General features: G+C 35.9%; 4 protein-coding genes across 8 annotated transcripts; 2 read left to right on the top strand and 2 right to left on the bottom strand.

Annotated features, from left to right (window-relative positions):
* The first annotated feature begins 989 nt into the window (after positions 1-989).
* On the top strand, positions 990-7,575 carry LOC147522571 (ATP-dependent 6-phosphofructokinase 5, chloroplastic-like). Of its 2 annotated transcripts, XM_086594226.1 has the most exons (14): positions 991-1,214; positions 1,407-1,747; positions 1,846-1,918; positions 2,451-2,524; positions 2,825-2,936; positions 3,467-3,562; positions 3,648-3,749; positions 3,855-3,929; positions 4,886-5,026; positions 5,197-5,313; positions 5,398-5,502; positions 6,465-6,545; positions 6,721-6,849; positions 6,960-7,575. In XM_086594226.1, the coding sequence occupies exons 2-14, from the start codon at positions 1,431-1,433 to the stop codon at positions 7,125-7,127; spliced, it is 1,590 nt and encodes a 529-aa protein (XP_086450352.1). In that variant the 5' UTR covers positions 991-1,214; positions 1,407-1,430; the 3' UTR covers positions 7,128-7,575. The 2 variants fall into 2 exon arrangements, with proteins under 2 accessions (XP_086450355.1, XP_086450352.1); XM_086594229.1 differs by lacking the exons at positions 2,451-2,524; positions 2,825-2,936 and having other exon boundaries at positions 990-1,214.
* A 132-nt stretch (positions 7,576-7,707) lies between these two features.
* On the top strand, positions 7,708-13,585 carry LOC147522570 (uncharacterized). The gene is made up of 13 exons (XM_086568022.1): positions 7,708-8,043; positions 8,142-8,650; positions 8,763-8,823; positions 8,920-9,330; positions 9,654-9,778; positions 9,907-10,015; positions 10,131-10,276; positions 10,393-10,463; positions 10,565-10,685; positions 10,789-10,982; positions 11,408-12,492; positions 12,614-12,876; positions 12,989-13,585. The coding sequence occupies exons 1-13, from the start codon at positions 8,035-8,037 to the stop codon at positions 13,014-13,016; spliced, it is 3,132 nt and encodes a 1,043-aa protein (XP_086424148.1). The 5' UTR covers positions 7,708-8,034; the 3' UTR covers positions 13,017-13,585.
* Positions 13,586-14,011: 426 nt separating this feature from the next.
* Positions 14,012-17,973, bottom strand: LOC147522569 (DExH-box ATP-dependent RNA helicase DExH18, mitochondrial-like). 3 transcript variants are annotated; one of them, XM_086594219.1, is made up of 3 exons: positions 15,652-17,973; positions 14,975-15,048; positions 14,012-14,824 (listed from the first exon to the last, which is right to left on the bottom strand). In XM_086594219.1, exons 1-3 carry the CDS (start codon positions 17,874-17,876, stop codon positions 14,790-14,792), a joined length of 2,334 nt encoding a protein of 777 aa, XP_086450345.1. In that variant the 5' UTR covers positions 17,877-17,973; the 3' UTR covers positions 14,012-14,789. The 3 variants fall into 3 exon arrangements, with proteins under 3 accessions (XP_086450345.1, XP_086450349.1, XP_086450340.1); XM_086594223.1 differs by having other exon boundaries at positions 14,012-14,821; XM_086594214.1 differs by having other exon boundaries at positions 14,012-14,759.
* Positions 17,974-22,573: 4,600 nt separating this feature from the next.
* Positions 22,574-26,946, bottom strand: LOC147522568 (putative methyltransferase PMT2). 2 transcript variants are annotated; one of them, XM_086594202.1, is made up of 7 exons: positions 26,635-26,946; positions 25,432-26,086; positions 25,059-25,269; positions 24,687-24,978; positions 24,072-24,461; positions 23,598-23,675; positions 22,574-23,082 (listed from the first exon to the last, which is right to left on the bottom strand). In XM_086594202.1, the coding sequence occupies exons 2-7, from the start codon at positions 26,077-26,079 to the stop codon at positions 22,848-22,850; spliced, it is 1,854 nt and encodes a 617-aa protein (XP_086450328.1). In that variant the 5' UTR covers positions 26,080-26,086; positions 26,635-26,946; the 3' UTR covers positions 22,574-22,847. The 2 variants fall into 2 exon arrangements, with proteins under 2 accessions (XP_086450328.1, XP_086450333.1); XM_086594207.1 differs by having other exon boundaries at positions 26,650-26,790.
* Positions 26,947-27,273: the final 327 nt, after the last annotated feature.

Below are 27,273 nucleotides of genomic sequence, written 5' to 3'. Positions count from 1 at the left end.
AATTTCTAAGTATTGAGTTCGATCCCAAAGTTTAAAAACAATGAGCCAATTATGGGCCAGTGCGTCTGGGCCATTAAGCAGCGGCCCTTAAAGTGACGGTAGCTAAGAGTTCATACAAACTTGTCGTTAACTTTACTGCTTTTGTATGTTTGTTGGGCTTTTTGGCTTGTACAAATTACCGACAGATATTGTGCACCTCAGATTCTCAGTATGTGCGTGACAAGATCTTTTCCAGAGTCCAATGAGGATTCGACCTAAAAAAAAGAGTCCAGTGAGGAAAGCATTCAAGTATTCAACGAAAGCTTATGTCAAATAAACAGCATGCGTTGGTGAGCATGATCTCAAGGCCTTGGAACATGGGCGGCCAAACACACTGAAACAGTCTGAAAGTGACGGTCTGACGGACAATATAAGAAGATCTTAAAGGAGATCCGTATTTCGCTGCCTCTGAATTTCTGAAATCTCAAACTTTCAGTATAGTGAAAACCAGAACACGTTTTTCACAATGTCATCAGTCTAAAAGTGCCAAAGTGTCAAGTTGCAAAACAATAAAACATACTAGCTAATTGGCACGTGTCTATGCCACGGTCAGTTAGTTTGGGGCCGAGCATCACAAAAATACAATTTTCCGGTCAGTAACAATTTCATAATTGTTTGTAAAATTGAAGTCAGTGTGATAAATCAATAGAGAAGCGTATAAACTTTATTATATAAGGTTTTATTCTTCTCTCACATATGTTACTAATATATTACTATGCAGTGGAGGCGTGAGCCAAAAGAGAAGAGTGACAAAACTCAATTCTAATATAACTATAATAATCGAAATCGATACGATAGGAGTATAAATGGAAAATTCTACTGTTAAATATTTCAATGGAATCATTTTTTTTTTAAATAGTTAGATAGATATAGTCTAAAAAACTTAGGCATTATCTAACCCTCGAAACAAATCCAACGGACGAACAAATGTACACAAACAAAGAGCGGAACATTTTGGAACAGTAGAGAAACTAGAAAGTGGTGTTTGACCCGAAAAGACAGTTTGACTTTTCAGGGGTGGTGGGGTCAAACTTCTCTTCCTCTTTGTCTTTGAAATTCTCTTTCACGGAGATTTCAAAGCAAAACTTGTTTAATTTCATCTACCTTAAAAAATCTCGTTATATTTCTCAGCTTCATTCCTTGTCTGCTGATCAAACTTGCTTCTTTGATCTCAGGTATACAAAAGTATTTTTATTTGACACTTGGCAAATGAAATATGCATTGACTTTGTAATTAAAACATTAGTTGACCTAGTTTAGAATTCATGATCATTTACTTTTTTCCTGTTAATTTTTAGACTAGTGATGAAATTAGTGAAATGCCAACTGAAACTACTTGTTTTTTAAGTGATAAAATTTTGTATGCAGGTAATTTTGGTTGGCCATTAACAAATGGCCTCGGTTTCATCAATTAACGGCGTTGGGCTCGTTAATCCAGAGCAGCAGGCTTTGCATCCGAAAGGATTCGGATGCAATTCTTCCTCTCAGTTCAGCTGTCTAAGAATACCTGACTCCAAAAAATACACAAAGAATAGTAGATGTTCCTCCACAGTTATTAGAGCTGTTAATGCAAATTCAGATATTGATTTTAGTGATCCCAACTGGAAACAACATTATGAAGAGGATTTTGAAAAGCGGTTTGATTTGCCCCATTTAACGGATCTTTTGGATTTAACACCGATCCCAACAACATTTACACATAAGTCCAGGTGATTCTTTTTTTTTTATTTTATTTATGCTTCTATTATTTTTGTTTATCAGCACCTGGACTTCATTTGATACTAAATGATATAACGTACTCGTGCAGAGCGGCTGATGAAACTAAACCAGGGGAAAGGAAAAATGGCTATGTCAATGATGATGATAGGGCACTTCTAAAGGTGTGTTGACTACTATGTCAAAGTATTTTTGTATGTCCTTTTCATGAAAATTTATTAGATGCTTATATACTGAAGATTTGATCATGTCTTACGGGTAATATTTTTTCAGCGACTGCTTGAGCAAAATGTTGGCTCACTTGAAAACTGATTGGCTAATTGATCAAGCAAAATGAATAATCCGATCTCAATCTAGAGTTCAAAACTATAGACCAATTATCATGTAGCAAAGTGCTAGGTATATGCATATATGTATCATAACTGACAGTAACTTAACCAAAGATTGATGGTAATTTCTGGACTCAATCAGTTACGTTGAGTGTATTATTGAGTTTGAATCTTGTTATTATCAATGTATTTACTTTATGAAGTAACAATGGTGAAACATGTTAAGACTGAAGACTCACCATAAATTTTGTGGTAACTGAGGCTCATTACGGCCTCAAACTTGCGTAAAGACCTTCTTCAAATTTAGTAATTAACTTTATCGTATAGATTACTCTTTTTAATATTATCAGCTTGTGATTCTTATCAGGTCATCAAATTTGCTTCGCCATCGTCAGCTGGAGCAGAGTGCATTGATCCTGAGTGCAGCTGGGTGGAGCAATGGTTTGGTCTCATGTTCCTTTTTCCTTTATACCATATTCTTAATGATCTTTTGTGGCGGATTAGGATACTTAGTCATGCACCAAGTAATGCATTTGCATTGGCATGTACAGGCTATGAGCTACTAGGATGTATTGTATTTTCTGAGGACGTGGTTTTCATGTTTCTATAAGCATATAGTTCATGACACCACATATTTTGCCAATTTTTGTTGAACCCTGCAGCACTGTACTGTATAGTCGCCCACATGGTTTAGTTTGTTCTGCTAATAATGTTGTGATTGACTGTCATGCATCTTACTAGGGTGCATCGTGCTGGCCCACGCAAAAACATTTACTATGAACCTGTGGGAGTGAAAGCTGCAATTGTTACTTGCGGAGGGTTATGTCCTGGTCTCAATGATGTCATTAGACAGGTGAATAAGTTCCTGATGCATATAAATCTCTGGAATTATCTTGGTAGGGTGTATACTGCTGCATTGTTATCAATATACCACATACCTTCAGGCAGAGGATGCTGGACTGCTTTCTATGGAATATCTTTTCATGCCTTAATCTTGAAGTTTTATAAACGCAATTGAAGAGATCCTCTGCATGTAATTTATACGAATTTGTTTCCACCCACCCTGTAGGAAGATGATTTCCATCTAGTCAGTTGTTGAACTGGCTAGATGTATTCTTGAAATGACCCATATACTTGAGATGCAGTTCTGGCAAAAAATGCATCCGCTAACTTAATTTTCGAAAATGTTATGCATAAAAAAAGAAACTCTAAACCATCATATGTCCCTTCTGTTCTTGAAACTTCAAAAGCAGTCTTTAGTTTCTTTGTTCTACCTTGAGTGGGAGAATTATACTCTCATGGGTGGTCTACGATATATCTTTTGCTTTCAAACTGTTTTTTTCTCCACTGAAAGACATTCTTATACGCTTCATGGTTATGCAGATAGTTATTACTCTCGATATATATGGGGTGAAGAACATTGTTGGAATCCCATTTGGTTACCGTGGATTCTATGACAAGAGTTTATCTGAAATACCGGTGAGAGCTGCCAGCTTCCCTAACTTATATGTTCGTTAGTTTCGTTATTTTAAGTCCTACCCTTGAAATTTTATGCAAATTTCAGCTCTCTCGGCGAGTGGTCCAAAACATTAATCTTGCTGGTGGAAGTTTCCTTGGTGTTTCTCGTGGAAGTACTAGCGTCAGTAATATTGTAGATAGCATACAGGTAATTCCTATGTAGCAGAAATAATTTGTCCACCAAAGTGCCATTGTTCTCTTTATTATGTTTTCTTCAGATGTTAAGAGGTTGTATATAAAATGGGTGTTTTAGGCCAGAAGAATTGATATGCTTTTTGTACTTGGTGGCAACGGTACTCATGCAGGAGCAAATGCAATACACGAAGAGGTATTTACTTCATTTTGTTTTGGTGGTTTCTGAAGGGATGAGGGAACACAATTTTATAGATTATAGTTTGTAGAAATTTGTTTTAAATATGATATCTGTGTACTCTCTGTTACTCTGTACATGTGAAAGGCACTTTTGTTTTTGCTCTAAAACAATATTGTGGTGTGAGGCTTTTAAGCCTGGATGGAATTACAATATGATATTTCTGTAACATTGATTTACATATATATAGTATAGAAATTTGAGACTTGCTTACTGTCTTAGCAATTGGGCAAGTGTCTGACTCCTAGATGTGCAAAATCTAAAACAGAAGTAATTTACTCATTGTGTATTTTGCACATGTCGACTGGATTCTTTCACTTTAAATGTCAGATGCACATCTTGACATTTCTCTAACAGCCTTCAGTATGCAATTCGCAGCATTTACATGTGCTTGTGTCTAATAACTTCAATGGAATTTAGCCTGCAGCCATGCATGATTACCATCATTTCCTTAATAACTAACTCAGTGGTCTAACAATCAATTGTGCTTCTAAATGCACACTCTGTTTCTTTTTGACTGACATAGTAATTTTTTTTTGTACAACGTCTCTTGTGAGAAGAAATAACTATTAGATTCTCATTGACATCCAGTGAGATATTAAATATTAGAAAGGGTAAAGATTTGGTTGGAACTTTTTGATTGATTTTCTTGTTCCACTCTGTGCTGGCACTTATATTCTTGTAATCGTTTTAGCTTCCATTACTAAGTCGAATTTTAGTCACTCTCGACATAAGAGAACTTCCAACACGTCATCTGCTGTCATATTGTTTTTGAGTCATGATGGTATGAACTCTTACTTCCAAATAATGGAAATTGAAGACCATACTCATGAAGTTGTGGTTAGTTTATTCTACCGCATATCTTTCATATTGCTCAAACTGGTTCTTTTGTTCGTTTGTTTCTTCGCCTGCAGTGCCGGAAGAGAAAACTGAAAATATCTGTTGTCGGCGTCCCAAAAACAATCGACAATGACATACTTTTAATGGATAAGACGTTTGGTTTTGATACGGCTGTTGAAGAAGCCCAACGAGCAATCAATTCTGCGTACATTGAAGTAAGCAAGTGTGTTTCATTGGTATTTAGTATTTGTATTTTATACTTTATGGAAGTTCTGGAAAATGAACTTCTAATGAAATTAAGAAGGCTGCAATCGTTCCTACTTTCCTTATGGAACCAAGCATTATGGTAGCAATATAAACAATTTACATTTTATGATTCATTCAGGCACACAGTGCATATCATGGCATTGGTTTGGTGAAATTGATGGGAAGAAGCAGTGGTTTTATAGCGATGCATGCTACACTTTCTAGTGGACAGATTGATGTTTGTTTAATTCCTGAGGTATGAGTTAGCCAGTTAGGTGTACTCTCTCTCTCTGACATTTAATCATTATGAGTGGGTTTCTTCTTGATGATCCAAATGCAGGTACCTTTTAGTTTAGAGGGAGATTATGGTGTGCTACAACATTTAGAACAGTTGATACAAACAAAAGGTTCTGCTGTTGTTTGTGTGGCTGAAGGAGCTGGACAAGTAAGGGGATTCTGTCTATGCTTAGTTTACTTGGTTACCAACTTGCCATTGCTGTAAGATTTATTGTAGAAATTCGTTGATTTGTATATAACTGAAAGAAAGAAAAAAAAGAAAAAAAGAAATTTGGGAATAAGTACACTATCACTCGTTTAAAAAAAAGTACTAGGTTACTGGTGCTTAGTCTATCACATCTTCCAACTTACAAAATAACCTCAAATGATATTAGTAAGTCATGGAGAAAAGGTTAATAGAAAAAGGAAATTACAGTTCTGTAAGCAGGACTGAAGATGCCAGATGAGAAGTATCAACTCATTGCTCCCAGTTCTTATTTCGAATATCCTAGATTTGCTCACTATCGTACTATGATATCCAGACACTTGTGTATAAATTATCATCAGTTTGGCAGTTTCTATATTCGGTTCGGATACTTGTAGAAATGGTTGATAACACCAAGAAAAAAAGAATAACAAAAAACAGATAAAACAAATAGGATATAAATTGGAAACTTCAGCAGCTATTATATTTCTTTATTTGTTTTTTACCATAATACGGAAGGAAAAAAATAAAATAAAGCAATGTAACAAAGAATTTTCGGCAGTTTTATTTCGTAGTGTATCAAGTGGCAAAATAAGAAGTTCTAATCTTACAATGGCAAAGTCTCCAGTGTTAAGCTAAAGGTTTTTTACTTTTATTTTTTATTTATAATTTTGTAATGGCATTCTGTTGGAAATAACCAAATGAAAGAGAGGCTTCATGGTTTTCTGCTGGATCTGTTAATCATTTTTGTTTCTTAAATATTATTAAAGCAGAAGTCTAAGCTATTGTATTGGTGTTAGTATTAATGTTGTTATTGAATTTTGGTTTCATTTTAAGTATATGTTTGATCTCTTAGAAAGCATGTTTAGTTCTCAAACGTAATTTCAGGTTAACTAATTTTATCCTACATCAACCTTTGAATCCAGAATTTGCTAGAGACGTCAAATGCAACAGATGCTTCTGGGAACATAATACTTGGAGACATCGGAGTTCATATCCAACAAAAGGTTAGGTCTTGATGCTGCTTTACCCTGAAATATCCTCTTCTGTCAGATATCATTATACTATTTTATTTTAAAGAAAAAGGCATTTAGTAATTAGTACTACTAAGATCAGTACAACAGCTTTAAGTCTGAAGTGTTCCAAGTTCTTAGTTCATAGCAATGGCCCTTCTTTTTTCAGATTAAATCACATTTCAAGGGGATCGGTGTTCATGCTGACGTTAAATACATTGATCCAACTTATATGATCCGGGCAATTCGTGCAAATGCCTCTGATGCTATTCTCTGCACTGTTCTTGGCCAGAATGCCGTATGCATCTACAACCCTATAGCTTTCAGTTTTATTATGGATGTTCTTCTAGTATCAAATTTAGTGCAGACATGTATAATAATGACATAATATATGCTTGACACTTGCAGGTCCATGGTGCATTTGCGGGTTACAGTGGCATAACTGTTGGAATATGTAACACTCACTATGTGTACCTTCCCATTCCTGAAGTCATAACATCTCCGAGATGTGTGGATCCCAACAGTCGAATGTGGCATCGATGTTTGACGGCCACTGGTCAACCTGACTTCCTTTAAACAACTATGCTTTTTCAGATTCGCATAGGAACGATTGCCGATTCGAAGTCATTTATAATTCTTGGTTCACTTTTGCAAATCACAAGATAAAGTTTGACCCTTTTCAAAGTGCGGGTTAATTATTACTATGATACTGTTTTTGGTAGTTGTGGATGTTAGAAACCAAATAAGGGACAAAGCTAGCTATTCTGTATAAAGTAGCTAGATGACACCTGGGGAAAAAAAATACCCAAGGAGATTACACAAAAGTCTTGCCGATTCCTTTCATGTTCTATAAATATGGTGTAGAATTTCTCTCTTTCGGAGCTTGTTCTGAGTTTATAGTTGTTAGATTATCAATAACGGGAGTGTTAGTCTCTCTTTGTACTCTTATACTTCGACAGTGAATTCATGGTCGTTATTTTTTATGAAATCAACAACAATTCCACTTTGAGGAAAGTATTCCAAATTTCTTCTTGGTCTTTTTCCTGAGGTTCAGGCTTCCTTTAATGCGTACATAACCATTTATCCGTTAACACTCGTCACTCGACAGGTTAAACACGAAATAATATTGGGAATATTTAATAGTTCCGACTATAAATTTCAAACTTGTATTCCGAAATGTGCCGAAACTTTCAGAAGTTTCAGTCCAATTTCAGCAAACCGATATTATAAAGGGTATTTACGTCCAATCAAGTGATGTCTGAACTCTGAAAGGCAAAAGGGAGGGAAAAACGAGAGCTCAACTCCTTTTCAGTTCTCATCACACCGCCTATAAATACCCAATCAGAAACAAGGAACCACCTCATTTCTCATTTCTCATTTCTCACTCTCAACTTCACTTTCTCTCTCCTCATTTCTCTCCGAAACCCTAATCCAACTCACTTCACACTTTCCACCGTTAAATCTCACTAACAAACCTTCAAACATGGAAACGGTAATCAACTTCGCTTTCTCTCGTTTTAATCACTTCGAAACGTAGTTTTACTTCGATTTCTATGTTTGATTTGTGTTTTTTTGAACAAATTTACGCAGGAAACGATGATGTTTGAATCTAATCACTGCGGAAGAAGTTTATATCCTAGATTCATGTCAGTTTCGAGTAAAGATCTGATTACTTCATCAACTGATCACGATATTGACGCGATTAAAGCAGAGAAGCGTTTAATTGATCTGATTGTTAAAGATGAGAAAGATAAGTTTGTTAATCAGTCTAAAAACTTGTTTCAAGTAATTTCTAATGAACAAAACCTAGAAAACACTGAAACTGAAGTGATTGATCGTAGATTTGCTTTGAGACTACTGTTTCTCGCATGTCATATTGATTCAGTTGAGTGTGCTGAAGCTTTATTGGTTGGAAAGATTGGTCTGGGTGTTCAAGTGAATGAGTATGATGAGTTTGGTAAAACAGCTTTACACTGTGCTGCTGAAATGCATTCGAAACGATGCATTGATCTTTTGCTTCGATATAGTGCTCGAACTGATCTTAGATCGACTGATGATAGTGAGGAACTACCTATTGAGATGGCTTTGTCTAGCAAAAGGTATATTGATTGCATGAACTGAAACTTTACTTTGCTTTACATGTTAGAAGTTTGTATGAATATGTAATGTGGAGTTTCATTGTGACATTTTGAATGTTTTTCTTCGTTTCAGAATGATTACTTGGAGTTCAGATGAAACGATTGACGATTTATTAGTGAAATTCAGCAAAATGGTTAGATTAATCACTGTTTGATTGATTATTAAGAGTTGGTTCCCTCATATAATAAGTTTTAAGTTATACAAAACTGTTGATTTTTTGCTTTTTTAGGATTTGAGTGCTGTAAGACTGTTGGCTGAGAACACGGATGATATAGCAGAAGTGGCGTACCTGAGCTCAATGGAAGGAGAAGTTGTCTCTTTAGCAGCTCTGCTTATGGTGGTACCAGAGAAGGTGACAGCTACGATTATGGTTTTGAGGCCAGATGGAGGATTGGCTTCGAAAGACATGACAACCATCTATGAATGTGCTATACGAGAAGCGTTGTGTCTTGGTCAGAAAGAGGGTTCATTTAAAGTGTCAAGAAGGAGGCTTGGATTGATGAGTAGAACTCAGAAAAGAAATTTACTGCTCATTGAGATTGAGTTGCTGCAGTTATTTGATGCTTCATTCTTGCAAAGGCCTGACCGCCGAGTCACCTCACCGCTTGTTCTTGCTGCTCAGGTAAAATATAAATATACATAGGAAGGTTGTAATTATTAAAAGTCATTTTGACAATTACCTTAGTGTTAGGTTGTCAGAAACAAAGATTATCCTATTCATTTAACAATTAATCTGGGAATTTAGAAGTGGTAAATGACATGAGATGAGGGACACCTAACTTATTCATCTGAAGTGAAAAATGGCCTAAGGTATTATCTGAATTTTAATAATTAAGCAAAGGAGCATAAAATAATGTTACTAAGGATGAGAAGACAAATCAAACGTGGCATTTTGGAGGCAAAATTATGAGGAGCAATGTGGATGTCTGGATGAGATGGTAACAGTTTGAACTGTTGTTTAAGGCGTGCGATGAAGAAGTTGTAAAGCTTCTTCTCAGTACCAACATTGATGTAAATGAAACAGACAGAGAAGGAAACTCGGCACTGCATTGCTACCTCAAGCACTGCTCCAATACTAAGATTCCCAGGTTTGGTGAATTTTATGTCTCAAGTGCATTGCAATCTGAATAGCAGTTCATGGTTAAAATCTCTGTACAGGACACATATTTTTTCTTATGCTGTTAAGTTTGTGGCGTTTGCTTAATGGTAATCGTAGGATTCCATTGCTGCTTCTGAAACATGGAGCCAATGTGAGCCAGAAAAACAAGTTGGGGCTGACCCCCCTCCACCTTGCTGCTTCCAGCGGTTATTTCCAAGCACTCCAGGTATAAGGGACTGCTCCCTCCAGTAGTCTTTTGCCCCGTACTTGGACAAAGCATACAAATATTCCAATGCATTAAAATTGAAAATCAGTGTTCTGTTATCCCAAATATGTTCCAGATCCTCCTCCTAAAAGATCCAGATTGCATTGACGCTGTTTCAGAAATGAACGAAACATCCTTGTTCTTTGCGGTCAAAAATGACTTCCTGAACTGTGCTCAGCTTCTTTTGCGCAGTGGAGCCAATAAGCAGATTCTTAATCTCCGGTCTTTACTTGTTTTATTTCCTCGTTATTTGCGTACTTGCCTATTAGTTACTTATACTCTAGGCTTTGTACGAATTCATGCTAACGGTGTCTCATTCTCACCTGACTTATTAACAGTAAACAAAGATCGGTAGACTTGGCTAAATCTCAGGACATGCAATTCCTGCTGAACCAAGACGTCAGCTTATGTACGTTCTAACTTAATCTGATGTTTATGTATGATCTCTCTGCTGTCGAATAAGATATTACTTATATAACATTGAGTGACTTCTTAGCTTTATCATAGCAGGGAGTCAACCAACACAACTGAAGGAGAGTCGCTCTTGGCTAAAAGATTACCAATCTGACTCCGATGGCGAGATGTTTCAACCCTTTCTCGATGCCAAAGTGGAAAATGTTTCTGCTGCAAAGTACTTGATTCTAGCTCAAAAGTTAGATTTGCGTTTACTTAGAGAAGTAATGGATCAGTTCTATTTAGTCTTTAACTACTGTATGTTGTGAACTTTCTTGCAGATTGTCTCCTAAGGCGAAGACTGAGATCTGCAAATACTTTGAGTCTCCAAGGGGGTGTGCTAGAGGAGCTAATTGTTTGTATGCGCATGGGGAAGCTGAACTAAAGCAGGGAATGCAGATATCTTGCTTTCCGACCACGGAAGAGTTGAAGCGGAAGATTTTCATCGGTGGTCTTCCCGTATCTTTTGATTCAGGTAAAATGTGCTCCAAACCCAAATATCAGAATTCTGCCTAAAATGATCTCTACCTAATCTACACAATATTGCCACGTCGACTAGATTCCCGCACCTTAAATTAGGGGCTATAAAGGGGATATATAGTGGATTAGCACACAATTAATTTAAATTAAAATAGAAATGCTTCACTTAAGTGGATGTCATATGTGTAGGACTATAGGAAAATATGTGAAGTGCAGACTGTAAACTTTAGATTATCAACAATCATTGCAAACATTTAAGAATAACCGGTTCAGAAGACTAGTAGTAAACTTTGAGGTTGTATATTGAATTTTACCAATGTGCGCTTATAGGATCTCATATTATGTTCCTTTTTTCTGTAATGTTTTGGATTCTGAACTTGTAAATACCTGGTCTGTTGTGGTGCTATTTTCATACTCCAGAAATGTTGGGAGAATTCTTTGAAGAGAATTTTGGAAGCGTTGTGGATGCTGTAGTCATGAGAAGTCAAGTGGGTGAACAAGAACAGTCCAGAGGTTTTGGCTTTGTCACCTTCAAAAATGAAAAATCTGTTGCTGCTGCAGTACAACAACATTATGTCAAAATTTGGGGCAAGAAGGTTGAGATCAAGGAGGCTGTCCAACAGCCCATTTTAACTACCAAGAGTCCAGCAAGTTCACCAAGACAGCAACATCACTCCCACGGTGAACTGCAGATAGCAGACCTCAGTGAGAGTTATGGAGCTGAAAGAAGACATGAACCATTGTCTTTGGTGGAAAGCTTACTCCATGGTAAACCAAGAAGCGCTCCTCATGTTAAGATTGATATCACCCTTCAGGATCAGAAATTGCCTTCATGGCTCACCACTTTCAAGAAATGGTTTCCTGGTTTCTTAAACAATGCTTCCTGTATAGAGAAAGGAATGTGGTACCCTCTCTCATCTCTCAAAGGTGATTTCAGGACCACTTGTGGCTTGGAACTAGACCATGCTTCTATAGGCTATGTGAGGCTCAGTGATTTTATCCGGTCCATTCCTGATATATGTCGGATGAAGGTTGTCCCTGTTAACCAACATAACCCAGCCTCACACATGGTTCTCTTTCCAAACTGTCGAACATCACCAAAACATTATGAATGCCTTCAATTAACTGAGTCTCTTGAGTGCGCGGGATCCCCTTCAGGTGAGCAGAATGAGGATGATGACGATGATTTCAGATGTATCTCCGACCTCATAGCATCAACAGTCTTTGGGAATTTCAAGCAAGCTGGTTCTGGAGAAGGCACCTCATCCAGCTCTGCTCAAGATAACAAGCGCACTGAAAAAGGAAAGAGCATTGTACCTCAGCCAAATCCATGGTCTCTGATATCTGGGAACCGTGGTTCAAGCTCCGACAAGCAACCACAGTTGCAGGATGAAGGTGGTGGAGGAGGAAAAGGGGACGACAACGAAATCACCAATCAAGAATTACTAAAAGTCCTATTAGGGGGTGGTTTTTCACTTTTCGACCGTTCACATTTTTTTTACCATGTAAGTGCGGGATAAGTGGAGGTGTAATGACCTTGCATTTCACTTACTGAGAAGTAAACAATAAATAGATTGATCTCCAACATCAAAGTTTAAAATTTGCATTGGTTGTATTCTGCTGCAGGATTACAGGAAATGTTTGGAGAAGAGCCTGTGCTTTAGGTGCAAGAAAAATAGAATTTTATGGGCCAGCCATCCATGCGGGCACTTACTCTGGTGCACGCCTTGCAAGACTTCGATCTGCAGACAGGAACCAAAGATTGAGTTCTGTATGTACTGTGCTGGCGAGCTTGAGAAATACACTGTTAAGTGGTCAACCGATGGAGAACATAGTCCTGCAGATGACTTTCCAACTTGGGATCTTGAAGTTGCAAGTACAATACCAAAGTAATTGCCAAACTTTTTCAAATGATTTAATTTCTTAACTTGTTTACTTAAATGGTATCTATGTGTATTTGTTTAAAACCAATAAAATGCACTGACATATTTTTATTCGCAGAAAATCCCTGAAAAACTGGCGGTGGTGAATTGTAACACTCGTTTCGATGAGAGGGAGGACACATGGGTAGTGATGTGCTGAGAGACTATATATTACAGCTCACAAATAGTCTGCATAGCTGCTTTTCTGGAAAGAATTTCTTCCTACGTCTGGCAGATTCCTTGGGGAATTGTAGCATTATTGCTATGAGAGGAAACACACAGTGGTAGTGATGTGCTGAGAAACTATATACTGCAGCTCCCAAGAAATTTGCATAGCTACTTTTCTGGAAATACTTTCTTCTTAGTTCTGGCAAACTCCTCAGTGAATTGTAACACTGACTGCGATGAGAGTGAGACTGCAGTGTTAGTAATGTGCTAATACTGCAGCTCGCAAGAACACTGCATAGCTATTTTTCTGGATAATTCTCTTTGTAGTTCTGAACATTCTCTCTTCTTAGTTCCCACTTTTATAGATGTATTTGGAGGACAGATTGTGGGGCCCATGTTTTGGTAAATAGATTTAGAAGTAAACATTCAACGAACAGCATATAGGCTTGACTTTCAGTAGACAATCAGCCAATATGGCATATGTAAAATATAGATCTTCTAGTTTTAACTCATTGACTCGTCTACTCTTTTAAAATCTATGCATTTAAGTAGTTCTGAAGAATGAGCAGTTCTTGTTTAAACAAAACACACACACTGACACGTATAAAGACGATTTCCCTTGCCAGTACTGGTTGTATGTAAAACATTCAATGCACTGCAACACTGATTCTGTGGTAAAATTTGTATAGCATTTCCTACTCTCGGATCTTTCTCTTCCTACAGATGGTTCAGATATATACACACTACTACACAAGTGACACAACACAATTTTGTACGCCTATATATTATCAAGATGATCGGAAATGTAAACGACCAAATGTGTCTAAATTTTGAACTCACATAGAACCCCTTCATGCATGATATGCCTCTGCAACATTGGGTTCTAGAATTTGAAAAACAGTGTGGATAAAAGTAACACAACCACTCCGACATAAGATAGTAAACTAGCCATATCTCAGTAGTCATTTTTGAAGGCTGTAGCTTATGTCAGTATCCAACCAACGATGAAGAACATTAGTTACCACTATAAGAAGCTGATGTACCCACAATAAATAACCCCTACAACATTCAATATCAGAAGCTGAATAAGAGGCATTATCAACATGATAATAGCAGAAAGTTTCTTAGATGGTACACATGAAATTACAATCCGCTTAGTTTAGAACCAGTACAACGGGTAATGACTGGCGTGTGGTAACTTCAAACCGGTATTCTGAACCAGTTTTGCTTTTCTCCCCACTTGCAAGGTGGGATATAAGTACAACCTGGTAGTTGGTTAACTGCTTTCCTTGGTCCTAGTCGGATCGATAAGGCCACATATGTGAATTGAAGGCGGCTCAACCTACACCCTCCACCACATATCAATTAGATTCCTTCTCTATTTCAGCTGCTCTTTTTGGTTACAACGCATAAAGACAAGGGCAAGTATCAGAGATATACGTTAACCTTTCATAGACTTCAGTCCATATTGGGTCTCTTACTCCACTTTCTGATGCTCAATCAGAACTTTTAACTCTGACATTGCTGCAGCACAACTTCAGCTTTCTCAATCACTTCACTTTGACCTCTTATTCTCTACACAGAAATCAGTGAACAAGACAGTAGCTCTGACTTTCACTACATCTCCATCATCAGTTCCCCCTCCATGACTAGTATGGCATAACATCTCAAGCAAAAAGCACCTGAAATCCATAATATAGCATGATATTCCTTTAACAAGTACTTGCTATATTTGATGTTGCACCTGCTATACACGTATAATAGGGATTGTTAGGCCTTAGCCAAAGATTAAAGTATTGATAACAATAAGTTGATAAGCAACAAATAACAGCAATCTGAAATGGAGATCTTCTAGTTTAAAGAAAAAAAAATGAAAGATGTAATAAGGATAAATAACCTAGTATGGGTGTTATGCTGGAAGCTATGGTGTTATCTGAGGAATTGTTGAGTGAATACTTTTCATTTCTTTTCCTGCAAAACAAAGTTCAAGTGTCAGATCACAAGGGAATATACTATAGTGCATCAGCAAATATGTTCAAAAGCAGGATTAAATAAGCAACAAAGAAGCCCACCATTTACAGTAACTACATATACGATTATATGTATGCACTTCAATCAAATGACACAAATTGCTAAATCTTAGTGAGAAACTCAGTAAAATGCAGAGTCCGCACAAATTAAACGTAAAATACAACAAGGAAACTAAGAAAACCCAACAGATGAAAAAAAAAACGGTATATCTTAAAATAAAGCAGAGGGATGCGAAAAATAGATTGCTTTGGGACAAAATGCTATGCTTAACATAAACAGCATCTTGCGAAGTGGTCTTCCTCTCCAACGGATGTTTTTTATATATGCCCTGGATAAAAGTAGAGGTCTTTTCTCCGCTTAAGTTTGATTGAAACTCTAAACCAAACAACATGAGCTGAAAAAAGAAGAGATAAACACAAGCATACTTTCATGTAATAAAAGCATGTGTGCTGTAATAAACATTTTCTGAAGACACCATTTTACTTTACTAATGTACTTATTCAGGAGATTTAATAAACTAATTTTCGAATTAGAGAAACTTACCGAACTAATGTTTTCACAAGTGACACTGGCCTCTGGTAACCATCATCCTTCTGAGGGGGGTTTGGTGTTTTTGCCTGCTTTGGTTTGGGCTTCCAGCAAACATTCACAAGAGACTTACCCAACAGGTCTGCAATGTTCGTCGCCATCGTCTCAGCCCTCTTTGCATATGGGAACGTCTCTTCATTGAAGTGGAGTGACAGCCATAAATACATCGATAACACTTGATGTTTAGTCTCCATATCTACAAGCTCTGCATCATTACGAGCAGAGTCCTTGGGCATGCCCATCTGTATACTAGCTGGAATATTTTGGCTGTATGATGAAGCAAACCTCAAAAGGTAGAACATTGCCTTTGGGTCTCTAATATTAACTGGCGCAAAGCAAAAGTTAAAACGGTCATGCAAAGATAATGCTGGGACCTTCTCCAACATATTTGCAACCTTCTTTATATGGTCATGCCGACTCAAGAAGTAAGACCCATCAAGATGGCAGCTCTGACCAAATTTATCCAGCATTTTGCCAAGAGAAAGATCTGGAAGCTGCCCTGCAAATAATTCGATCTGCTCAAAGAAAGGAAAGAGGCCCACTTTCTTAACTTCGTCAAATGGCTGTTTCAAGCACTGAATTAAGTAGTCCAAATCATCCAGATGCAAAGTTGTCGTGAGTCCATCAGGGTAGCGACTTCCCCTACGACCAGCTCTTCCTGCAATCTGCTTCACCTGTGAGGCTGGAACAGGGACTATCTTGTCTCCATTGTACTTTGAAAGAGTATAGAAAACAACCCTTCTAATATTAAGATTTAATCCCATCCCTACGGCATCACTTGCAATCAGAACATCATACTCGTTATCTTGATCATTAAACAAGTTTGCTTGTTGTCGCCGAGTCTCTGGAGGCAAAGCACCATAAATAACACAACAGCGATGTTTGGTAAACTTCTCAATTGCCAACTTTACCTCAAATATCTCTCTCCTTGAAAATGCAACCACACAATCCCCTGCTCGAACATTACGAAGATCTCCCATAAGGGTCTTGGCTTCAACAACTAGGGGCTTAAACCTTTCATAATGATTTTCAACCAATTCATCCCCAGTTTCAGAGCAAATCTTTCGAACAAGTTTTAAAACACTAGGGTCTCCACAAAGATGTATCTCATCGGCCTTCAATCCAAGAAGAGCTCGAGTCCAAGCATAACCTCTAAAGCTGTCGGCCATCATCTGGATTTCATCAATGACAGCAACATCATACAATTTGTCTATTGACCCCATTTCCACAGTACACGCAACATGGTTGGCGAAAGGGACAGTTTTTTGCTCTTGGCCGGTAAGAAGACTACAATAAACTCCACGAGCATTAACCTTGTCAAATACTTCCATTGCTAATAGCCTAAGAGGACTGCAGTACACACCCCTTTCTGCTTCCATAAAGCGCTGCAAGGCATTATAGGTCTTACCACTATTGGTCGGACCACAATGGTAGATTATCTTCCGTTTCATTGCCCTTGCAAAAGGAAACCAGGTATGAGGTTTCGTTAAGTCCGCAGACTTCACAATACCTCTAAATCGTCTAATCTCATCAGGAAACTCTTCCAAACAAAATTCAACAAAAATTGGAAACAAAAAACTCTCCGACTCCTCTGACCAACCAATTGACAATAAATACTTAGCAACATCTTCACTACATTTCCCCAAAAAGAAAGACTGAAACTTACGTACAGCAGTCGGGTAAAACGATAAACCAATATAAATCCCAAGAGCCTGACTAGACCCCCAACCTGATTTAGCAAGCCCTCGAAAAATCTCAACTAAACTCTCCCAATCCTTCCTCGACAAATCTGTAACTTCTTCACTACTTCTAAGCTCCCTATACAACTCAACCGGGTCACGCGACACAACATGCTTAAAATCATTAACATTATTCTCCACAACCTCGTCTTTAACTTCACTAACCGATGTCGAAAATGACTTTCTACCAATGACTTTAAAATCCTTAACTATATAAGAAGTATCATTACTTAATTCTAATAACTTGGGGTTTAAGAAACAAGTAAATATTTTACGAAACTGGGGATTTAAAGTAACATGGTGATAAGTTTTATGGTAGTTTGAAGATTCCCATTGTTTCAATGAAGAGAAAGAAGGAGTTGGTGTAAAGTTTCTTAGCTTGAAAATGTTTTTGTGTGATGAGTAGATTTGAAAGAGAGCTGTTGATGGACTTCGTGCCATTTTAGAATGAATTCATTTCATGTGTTTGAGGTGAATGGAAAAAGAGTGTAGAAAGGTTAAGTCTTAAACCCTAAACCCTGAGGAAAGAGAAATAAATCGGAGAGTTGACTCGTTTAGTAATAACTAGATTTTGGACCCGATCATACGCCCGGGATCTATTAAATATTTTGTGTGCTTAAAAGGCTTTACAAAATATCACATACAAATTTTCGAATCAGAATATATTTTTATTCAAAATAAACCAAAATATGTTAATGAGCATCGATTATAGTGCATAAGTACTTGGGAACTAAGGGATCAAATTGAGATAGCCTCTTTACTTTGTGGTTTAGGATATTAATCCATAATTTTTAAATATAATTATCTCAAACTTGATCTAGCTTGTATAATAGTTTTTTTAGATTTATGGTAATTTAGTGGCAAATTTTCGAATCAGAATAGATTTTTATTAAAAATAAATCGAAATACGTTAATGAGCAGCGATTATGGTGCATAAGTACTTGGAAACTAAGGGATTGAATTGAGATAGCCTCTTCACTTTGTGGTTTATGATATTAATCCGTAATTTTCAAATAGAATTATCTTAAACTCGATATAACTTGTATAATAGTTTTCTTAGATTTATGGTGAGTTAGCGGCAAATTTTCTAATCAGGATATATTTTTATTGAAAATAAGCCGAAATACGTAAATGAGCAGCGATTATGGTGTATAAGTACTTGGAAACTAAGGGATCAAATTGAGATAGCCTCTTCACTTTGTGGTTTATAATATTAATCCGTAATTTTCAGATGGAATTATCTTAAACTCGATCTAGCTTGTATAATAGTTTTATTAGATTTATGGTGATTTAGCGGTAAATCTTTACCGCTCGGCTTACATACTAATGTGTACAAATCTCTAAAACAGATTGATTGTTTCTATATCCTCAAAGAATACACTACTCCCACTTTAAAAGATTCATCACATGAACGTGTCCTACGAACGGGTGTCGTTATATTAAATTATTCTAAAAAATATTAGCAGCTATGCATAGCTATGAGATATGAAAATTATATTAATTACTCATTTAAATTTCTTACACCACTTTCTATAAAAATGAAGCATCAAACCTTGATAAAATTCATCGACTTCTTTTTATTGTTAGGTTTAACAATTGAAGTTTGATTGAAGTTTTATGAGAATATCCATTGTAGCGAAGATAATATTGAAGCTACTTGAATAGCAAGACATTTCCAATCACAATAAAAGAATTAAGATAAACACTACTTAAAATACAAAACTATATTTGTCGAGATATTTTTTTCCCCTACATATAATATAAATATGTTTTAGAGTTATTAGTTCAATGCATTTGCATCAAGTTTTTTTTTTTCCATTAATTATTCTTTGAGGTTAGTTTAATGTAATACGTTGCATCTAGTTTTCAATTTCTCATTAATTATTCTTTGGGGTTAATTCAATGCAGTTACATCAAGTTTCCGATTTCCCGTTAATTATTATTTGAGGTTAGTTCAGTGCAATTGCATCCACTTTATGATTTTCCGTTAGTTATTCATTAAAGTTAATTCAGTACATTTGCATCCAGTTTTCAATGTTTCGTTAATTAGTATTTGAGATTAGTTCATTGCATTTGCATCCAAGTTCCAATCTCCCGTTAATTATTCTTTAAGGTTAGTTCAATACATCTGCATCCAGTTTCTGATTTCCCGTCAATTATTTTTCTAGGTTAGTTCGAAAGTTTACAATTTCTATACAGTTTGCATACATGTAAGAGTCTGTTTTTATAAACTCACTTTCATTTTGGGTTCCTAATTACTCGTATTTATGCTTTGAGGTCAGTGCGATGCAGTTACATCCAACTTCTGATTTCCAGTTAACTATTTTTTGAGGTTATTTCAATGCATTTGCATCCAATTTCTGATTTCCCATTAGTTAATCTCTGATTTTAATTTAATGCAGTTGCACCCAGTTGTTGGTTTTCCGTTAATTATTTTTTGAGGTTAGTTCAATGCAATTTCCGATTTTATGTTAATTATTCTTTGAAGTTAGTTCAATGCATTTGCATCAAGTTTTCGATTTTCCGTTAATTATTTTTTGAGGTTAGTTCAATGCAGTTACATCAAATTTATAATTTCCCGTTAATTATTCATTTAGGTTAGTTCAATGCAGTTTCATCCATTTTTCAATGTTTCGTTAATTAGTCTTTGAGATTAATTAGTTCATTGCATTTGGGTCCATTTTCCGATTTTCCATTAATAATTCTTTAAGGTTAGTTTAATACATCTGCATCTAGTTTTTAATTATTTATGTTTTGAGGTTAGTTTGATGTCCGCTAATTATTCTTTGAGATTATTTCAATGCATTTGCATTTAGTTTCCGATTTTCCACCAATTATTCTATGAGGTTAGTTCAATGCAATTGCATTCGGTTTTTGATTTTATGTTAATTATTTTTTAAGTTTAGTTCAATGCATTTGTATCCAGTTTCCGATTTCCCATTAATTATTATCTGAGGTTTGTTTGATGTATTTGCATACTGTTTCCGATTTCTCGTTAGTTATCTGACGTTAGTTTAATCTGATTGCATCCGGTTTCGATTTTTAGTTAATTACTTTTTGAGTTTAGTTTATTGCATTTGCATAAAGTTTCTGATTTTCCGTTAATTACTCTTTGAGCTCAGTTATGTATTTGAATCTAGATTCCGATTTTCTTTTAATTATCCAATGTGGTTTGTAATACCAACTTCTACTGATCTATCTGTAGTGTCTTTACAAACATGACATAAAAAGTAAATTATGCTTGATTTACTATGTGAGATCATCGAATATTATCCAGTTTCCGATTTCCCATTAATTATTCTTTAAATTATGCATGACTCACTATGTGGAATCTTCAAAGATTATCTACGAACAGATGTTGTTATATTAATTATTCTGAAAAAATATTTGCAAATATGCATAACTATTATATATTAATATTATATTGATCACTTAACCAAATTTCTTATAACGTGAAAACCTCACTCTCCATTAAAAAAAAACACACACTTTTGATAAACCTTTCAACTTCATTTTGTTGTTTATAATTAATAAAATAAGTTTGATTGAAGTTTTGTGAGATTGCTTAATAAGGTGAAATTCATATATATTGAAGCTACTTGAATAGCAAGGAGTTCTCAATCATACAGAAAGAGATAAGATAAACACCATTTTAAATGCAAAACTATACTTATTTAAACATTCCCACAACATATAACCCAACTATGTTTTGAGATTAGTTCAATGCATTTGCATCCAGTTTATTTCTTGAGATTAGTTCAGTGCAGTTGCATCCGGTTTCCGATTTCCCATTAATTATTTTTTAAGATTAGTTCCACGCATTTGTATCATGTTTCCAATTTATAATTAATTTTTCTTTGAGGTTAGTTCAATGCAGTTGCATCTAGTTTCTGATTTTTCCGTTAATTTAATCTTTGAGGGTTAGCTCAATGTATTTGCATCCAGTTTCCGATTTTTCGACAATTATTTTTTTATGTTAGTTTGATATATTTGCATCCAAGTTTTGATTTTCCTTTTATTATTATTTGAGGTTAGTTTAATGTAGTTGTATCCATATTCCAATTTTCTATTAATTACTTTTTAAGATTAGTTTAATACTTGCATTTGCATCTAATTTCTAATTTCCCGTTAAATATTATTTGAGGTTAGTTCGATGCATTTACATCCAGTTTTCGGTTCCCCATTAATTGTTTTTTGACGTTAGTTTCATTCAGTATTATATATTTTTAAAATATTTGTCATTATTATTTTTGTTTTTTTTTTTTTTTTTTTTTTTTTTTTTTTTTTTTTTTTTTTTTTTTCTATTATATATTTTGTGATGTTATTTTTTGCATAATTGTTTTTAACTATGTTTTGAGGCTGTATTAAGGATATATTCGAAATAAGTCGTTGCTTTATCATAGACACTAAAATTGTATGATTTGTAATAGGGAATTAGTTTCTACAAATCACATATTTTTTAGCAATTTTTTTATTTGATTAAATATATAAGAATTTGAGCACTAAAAGTGTTTGATTTGTAATAAGAAATTACCGTTTACAAATCACCTATTTTTTAGCAATTTTTTTTATTTTATCAATTATATAAAAATTGGAAATACACTCTCCAAACTCCAAAGAGGTTCTATGTATGTGGAATTGTACACTATTAGAAAAGATTATCTTTCATATTATAGTGTCACATAGGAGAGAGCAAAAAACTAACTCTCATATTAGAGTGCCACATAGGAGAAAGAAAATCCTCCATTAGAGGTCTCTGCTTTAGTATATAGATAGTAGATTATAATAAAAACCATTCTATGCCAATTGATATTCCAACATTTACCGACATTTGATATTCCAAACATCAAATTTTCCAGTTTCTTTTGTATTTTTCCAGTCTACAGTCTACACTACTACTCCATATTGCCTGTTACTGGAAAATGAAAGTTACATGGAATGCTGTTTGAAGCTTAAAAATGAATGGTGAAAACACAGTATTCAGAATAATTTGCAGTCTTATAATCCTGACAGATATTCGAGCGCCTAAAAGATAGAAGGTGAAGGTGAAGGTGAAGGTTTGGTTCATTTGGTCCAAGAAATCATTTTATTACCTTTTCATTTGTGTTGGTACAAGTCATGCACTGCACACGAAGACAGAAAGCTAACAAATTTTACATAAATTATGAAACTAGGAATACATCATAAATATGATACGAATTCTAAACATACTACATCAGAAAATCAGCCTGATAAATAATTAACTTGACATCAGAAAACGGTTGGCCCCCTTTTCATCGAGTCACCCTCGTGCACCAGGAAAAAATGCTGAGGGTAAAATTACAAAAGAAAATAAAAAAATCACGTGTGCTTCACATTGACTTGCTCCGAAAGCGTAGCTTCTGCTGATAGCCCTGTGGGAGTTCCCTTATCTCACTGCGAGGATGTGGAATTGTTTTCACCAACGACCCAATATTGTTTGACACCAACCAATATCTTTTCAGGGACAAGAGGACCATCCTCGTGATCAACCATCTTCGTGCTCCATCTCATTCCACTTACAATCTTTTTCACCTTGATTAACACATCAACTTCATCACGGAATATGACTGCACCTTCTGGTCGTAAGATACGGTCCATCTCTAAAAGAATATCTTCCGCACTACACCTGGTTAAATATTTAAGATTTGTGTCAGTTACATTGGAAAAATGAAAAGATAAATACAAACCAATCAAGCTTATATATCATGCAAAATAGAATAAGGGGTTCTGAAGATTAGCAACCATTTTGTCTGCATTCTCCATACTTATAATTTGAAAAAAGATGCTATTATAGTCTCCAGCTGGGGATCTCAATATCTAAAATCTGGAGAGTAGTCCGAGGAGAAAACAATTCAAGAAACTTTATTGACTAAGGTAGCCCATCTACTTAACAGTTTTATATCTAGGATCACCCTGGTTAGCAATATTCTAATTTCCTGCCTTAGAACACTGATTAGCTGAAACTAACACATGGGGTACCCAACCTAATCCCGAACAATAAATATTCAACCCGCTCACCATCAAATGTGTACAGCGTGTTTTACTATAATTTAGTTTCATTATAATAGAAGTTCTATAAGAGTTCTATGTTAATTACACAACATATGATCAATATATAGATATACTTCTGGGGTAACATACTTGTTCTTGTACAAGCTGAAAACACCATTAGCATGGATAAGGTCATAGGTCCTTGGATAAGTTGAGAAGGCTTCACACCTGCAATGAAAAAGAGAAACAGTGATAAAAGGATACTCTGGTTTAGATCAAAACCTATACCTGTTTAAGATGTAAAAGCAATTTACCACAAACGAGAAAAGCAAATAACGAAATAGTGAAACTTAAGCTCATTTTGTCTACAACATAAATAGCAAAAGTAACATGCTGAAAGATTCATTAGCTGAGTTCACCAAAACAAAGCCCATTTAAAACACTAAGAGGACATGCAAGTTGGATCAGGGTTCCATATCCAAAACCAAAAAAGAGAAAAAATCTAAAAATTTAAAAATCTAAACGAAAAAAGTATCCACTGTTTGTTAATTTGGTCTTAGTTGGAAGTGCAATGTGCTTAAGCAAGTGATTACAGTGAAACAGGAACAGTTCAGAATGGCATACCAGTCATGATATATCCCAATTAGCCCTCGCTCATAAACAACCCCCAAAGTGTTCTTCTCAGCAATAGTAGGCATGACATTCATAACCCATAATTTGGGAGACTCAATTGCTGCTGCGAAACTCCCCAAACCAGCATTCATATCCATAATGTTGCGATACCTCCCTGAGTCAATGATAGAATTGATCTTTTTATAAGCTTTTACATGCTTCTTCCACACTTTGTTATCCTCGAGGTATGCTTCAACAGACACTCCAGGGACAGATCCACTACTTATTCTGGGAGGTACAGCATTGAGTCTTTCAGGGAAAACCTTCAGCTCCCCTCCAGCAACTTCATCAGCACCGTTGACATCAGGATAAGGAGTTACACATGCTTCCATCTTATTGTACCTATAAGGACATGAAAGAGTTATCGGTGCAAAGCAGATTATAACAATGCAAACCAGAACAGTAACATGACAAGGCAATGATGGTATTAGTAGAGCATGTTAATAGCGCTAAACAAACTAGTTTTACATGTCTAGATTTTTTCTGATCCTCCCTAGTTCCGGATACATGACATACTTGCAGAACGGAGAAACAACCTAACTCCAGGATCAAAGGAAAGCAACTTACCAGACGTTATCAGCATTTGTGGCTTCACATGTGTTAGTGTCAGAGTCACTTCTACCAGGACATGAATCTGGATTTACTCGCTTTCTCCAGATTGCTATTTCACCCTTCTCACTCTTCTTTTCCCAACAAAGACGTTTAGCAACCTCCTCAATCTTCCTTTGTTCTTCCTTAAGTTCCTCCATGGGACGCTGCCATGCTTTGTAGTTAGTCTTCCAATTGATTGGAGGACCAGAAAGTACCCAATACCCACCAGGTCTGAGTACTCGATCAACTTCCATCATGTACATACCATCTACAAACAAGGAAGAGGACTCAATGAATATTTTAGATATAATTGGTACCATAAAATCCAACTGCTCAAGCACTACTCACCATTTGCTCCCCATGGGATTAAGCATCGGGAACAATGGGCCATGTCAAATGCTCTTGATGGGTAAGGGAGCTTTATAGTTCCAAGCACACCAATAACTGCAGGAACACCTCGTTCCAAAGCAAATTGCACTTGTGCTTCATGTGAATCCCTTGGAGCAAATGACATAGCTAGTACATTTCTTTTGAGAAGGTACGCTCCCCAGCTGGCAACCTGAGAATACATTTTAAACATAGTGAGTTTTAAGAAAGAAAAAGAAAACGTAGGGATGATGGGAAATGAAACTATAGATTGTGCCCAGCGTCCTAGATTAAATATATAAATGTAAACATAAACTTTGAACAGGTAAAAGATATTTGAAAAATATCAACATACCCCACAACCAGTGTCTAAAGCAGTTCTAACAGTCCCATTTTTAATAGGGATCACAGAAGCGAGTTGATCAATGTATTTGTCTGCGCCTTGAGGAAACTGTGTTCCTCCACCTGGGAAACGGAACACGTTGCCCTCGTATTGTATCCAATTCTGGACAGCCTTCTCAACAGTCAAACTCTTATAAGGAGCATTGGCAAATGGTACAAAATCACGACTTTTTGGCCACGGGAATGGGGTCACATACCCCTTGGGAGCAGGTATAAGGCAGTGCAGTTTATCTTTTTGTGGTGGACAGTGTCTTTCTCTGTAATTCATGTTCTCTCTAGGGAAAGTCATTGCCCGTCTCTGATCTTGGCAAGGTGTGTAATCGGTGTAATCAGCATCACATGGCTCAAAAACTTTAGCATTTGAATCAGATTCATCAATTGCTGCCCCAGCCTCACCATTATGGTGGGTCTCAAAACTTAAATTGGGGACAATAGTGCAGTCTGTTTGCTTGGTGATCTCTAGAGCTATACTGTCCCCCTTTCCGGACCCACTCTTTTGCCATGCTCCCAAAATGTAAAAGAAACAGCACAAACCAACTACAATAAATATAGAAACCGAACTCCGAGTTCTGTTGTCCCCAGTATTCATCTTGTTAGCCATTATAGACCTGAAACAAATCAGAGCACTCTCTTAGCTAATCACATATGAACATTCTTATGCAATCATTCAGGGGATAATATACCATTATTTCAACACTAGACAAGTTTGACAAATTCAACGTTTAAGTGATCCAAAAACCTCTAAACAAATGGATGATGTATCCAATCCTTTGCTTTAACAATGGTGTCAGCTGAAGTATGCCCATTAAATTACCATCTACTACGAAACAGAGTAGTAGTGTGTGTTTTTTTGTCTAGATCAGATCCTTAAAAGTAAAATTAACGCAAAGATCTACTATCATTTTTTACAGCTCAATATTAATAGTAAAAAAAAAAAACACGCATAAAGCATAAATCTTAAGAAATTTAATGCTTCATAGTAACAAAACTCAAGTTAACAATGCATAAAATCTCTAATAACTCATAAAAATGAAAACTTTAACTAAACATAAGCATTCCAAAGCAACTAAACAACAAGCATATCATGAAAAGTTAAAAGAAGCATAAAAAAACAGATGACGTGGATCTGTTTATAGAAGAAGCTCAGATCTCTTACCAAACGAGACTGAACCAGTTTCCAAATCTCTTTTTAAAGGTCAATGAATTATATCTTGTTCATTATTTCATGCTGCACAAAGAATCCCTATATGAACAGGTGCAGAAAAAAGGTACAACACTGAAACCTCCTCACAAGAGAGAAGAAGAGATTCAGTCTCTTTTTTTTTGGTTTTTTTTTTTTTAATGGACGTTGAGATGGAAGAGACGCGTCTCTTTAACGAGAATGTCTGACTCTATGCTTCCGTATGATGTTTAACTTATGTAAGTCCGTGTCTAATGTCTTTACACGTTTGTTGTTTTTGGTTCGAGTAAAGTGTAGGGTAACATAGCTAGTTATGTTAAGCTTTAGATATTAATGGTTAGATTGAGCTTCGCTTTCAGCCGTGATCATAAATGTATTAAATAAATAGAAAGTAAATTGGTACCGTTAAATTACCATCTCATTTCTTTGTTGTGGAAATAGAGAAGACAGTGCTACTTGTCTGTATTATTGTGAGTTTGACTTGCAAGTTTGTGATTAAAAGTTTAAAACAATCTCTCACTTTCGACCAGCTGGCCCAACTCCTTGCACTTGCATGTATTTTCCCAGCTGTGAAAAATGCGTTCAAACTTCAAACCTCTGCAGTCTGTACATAGA

This window comes from Coptis chinensis, chromosome 1, assembly GCF_015680905.1.
Source record: "Coptis chinensis isolate HL-2020 chromosome 1, ASM1568090v1, whole genome shotgun sequence".
In the NCBI taxonomy this organism is placed as follows: domain Eukaryota; kingdom Viridiplantae; phylum Streptophyta; class Magnoliopsida; order Ranunculales; family Ranunculaceae; genus Coptis; species Coptis chinensis.
This window is presented reverse-complemented; position numbering and strand designations above follow the sequence as displayed.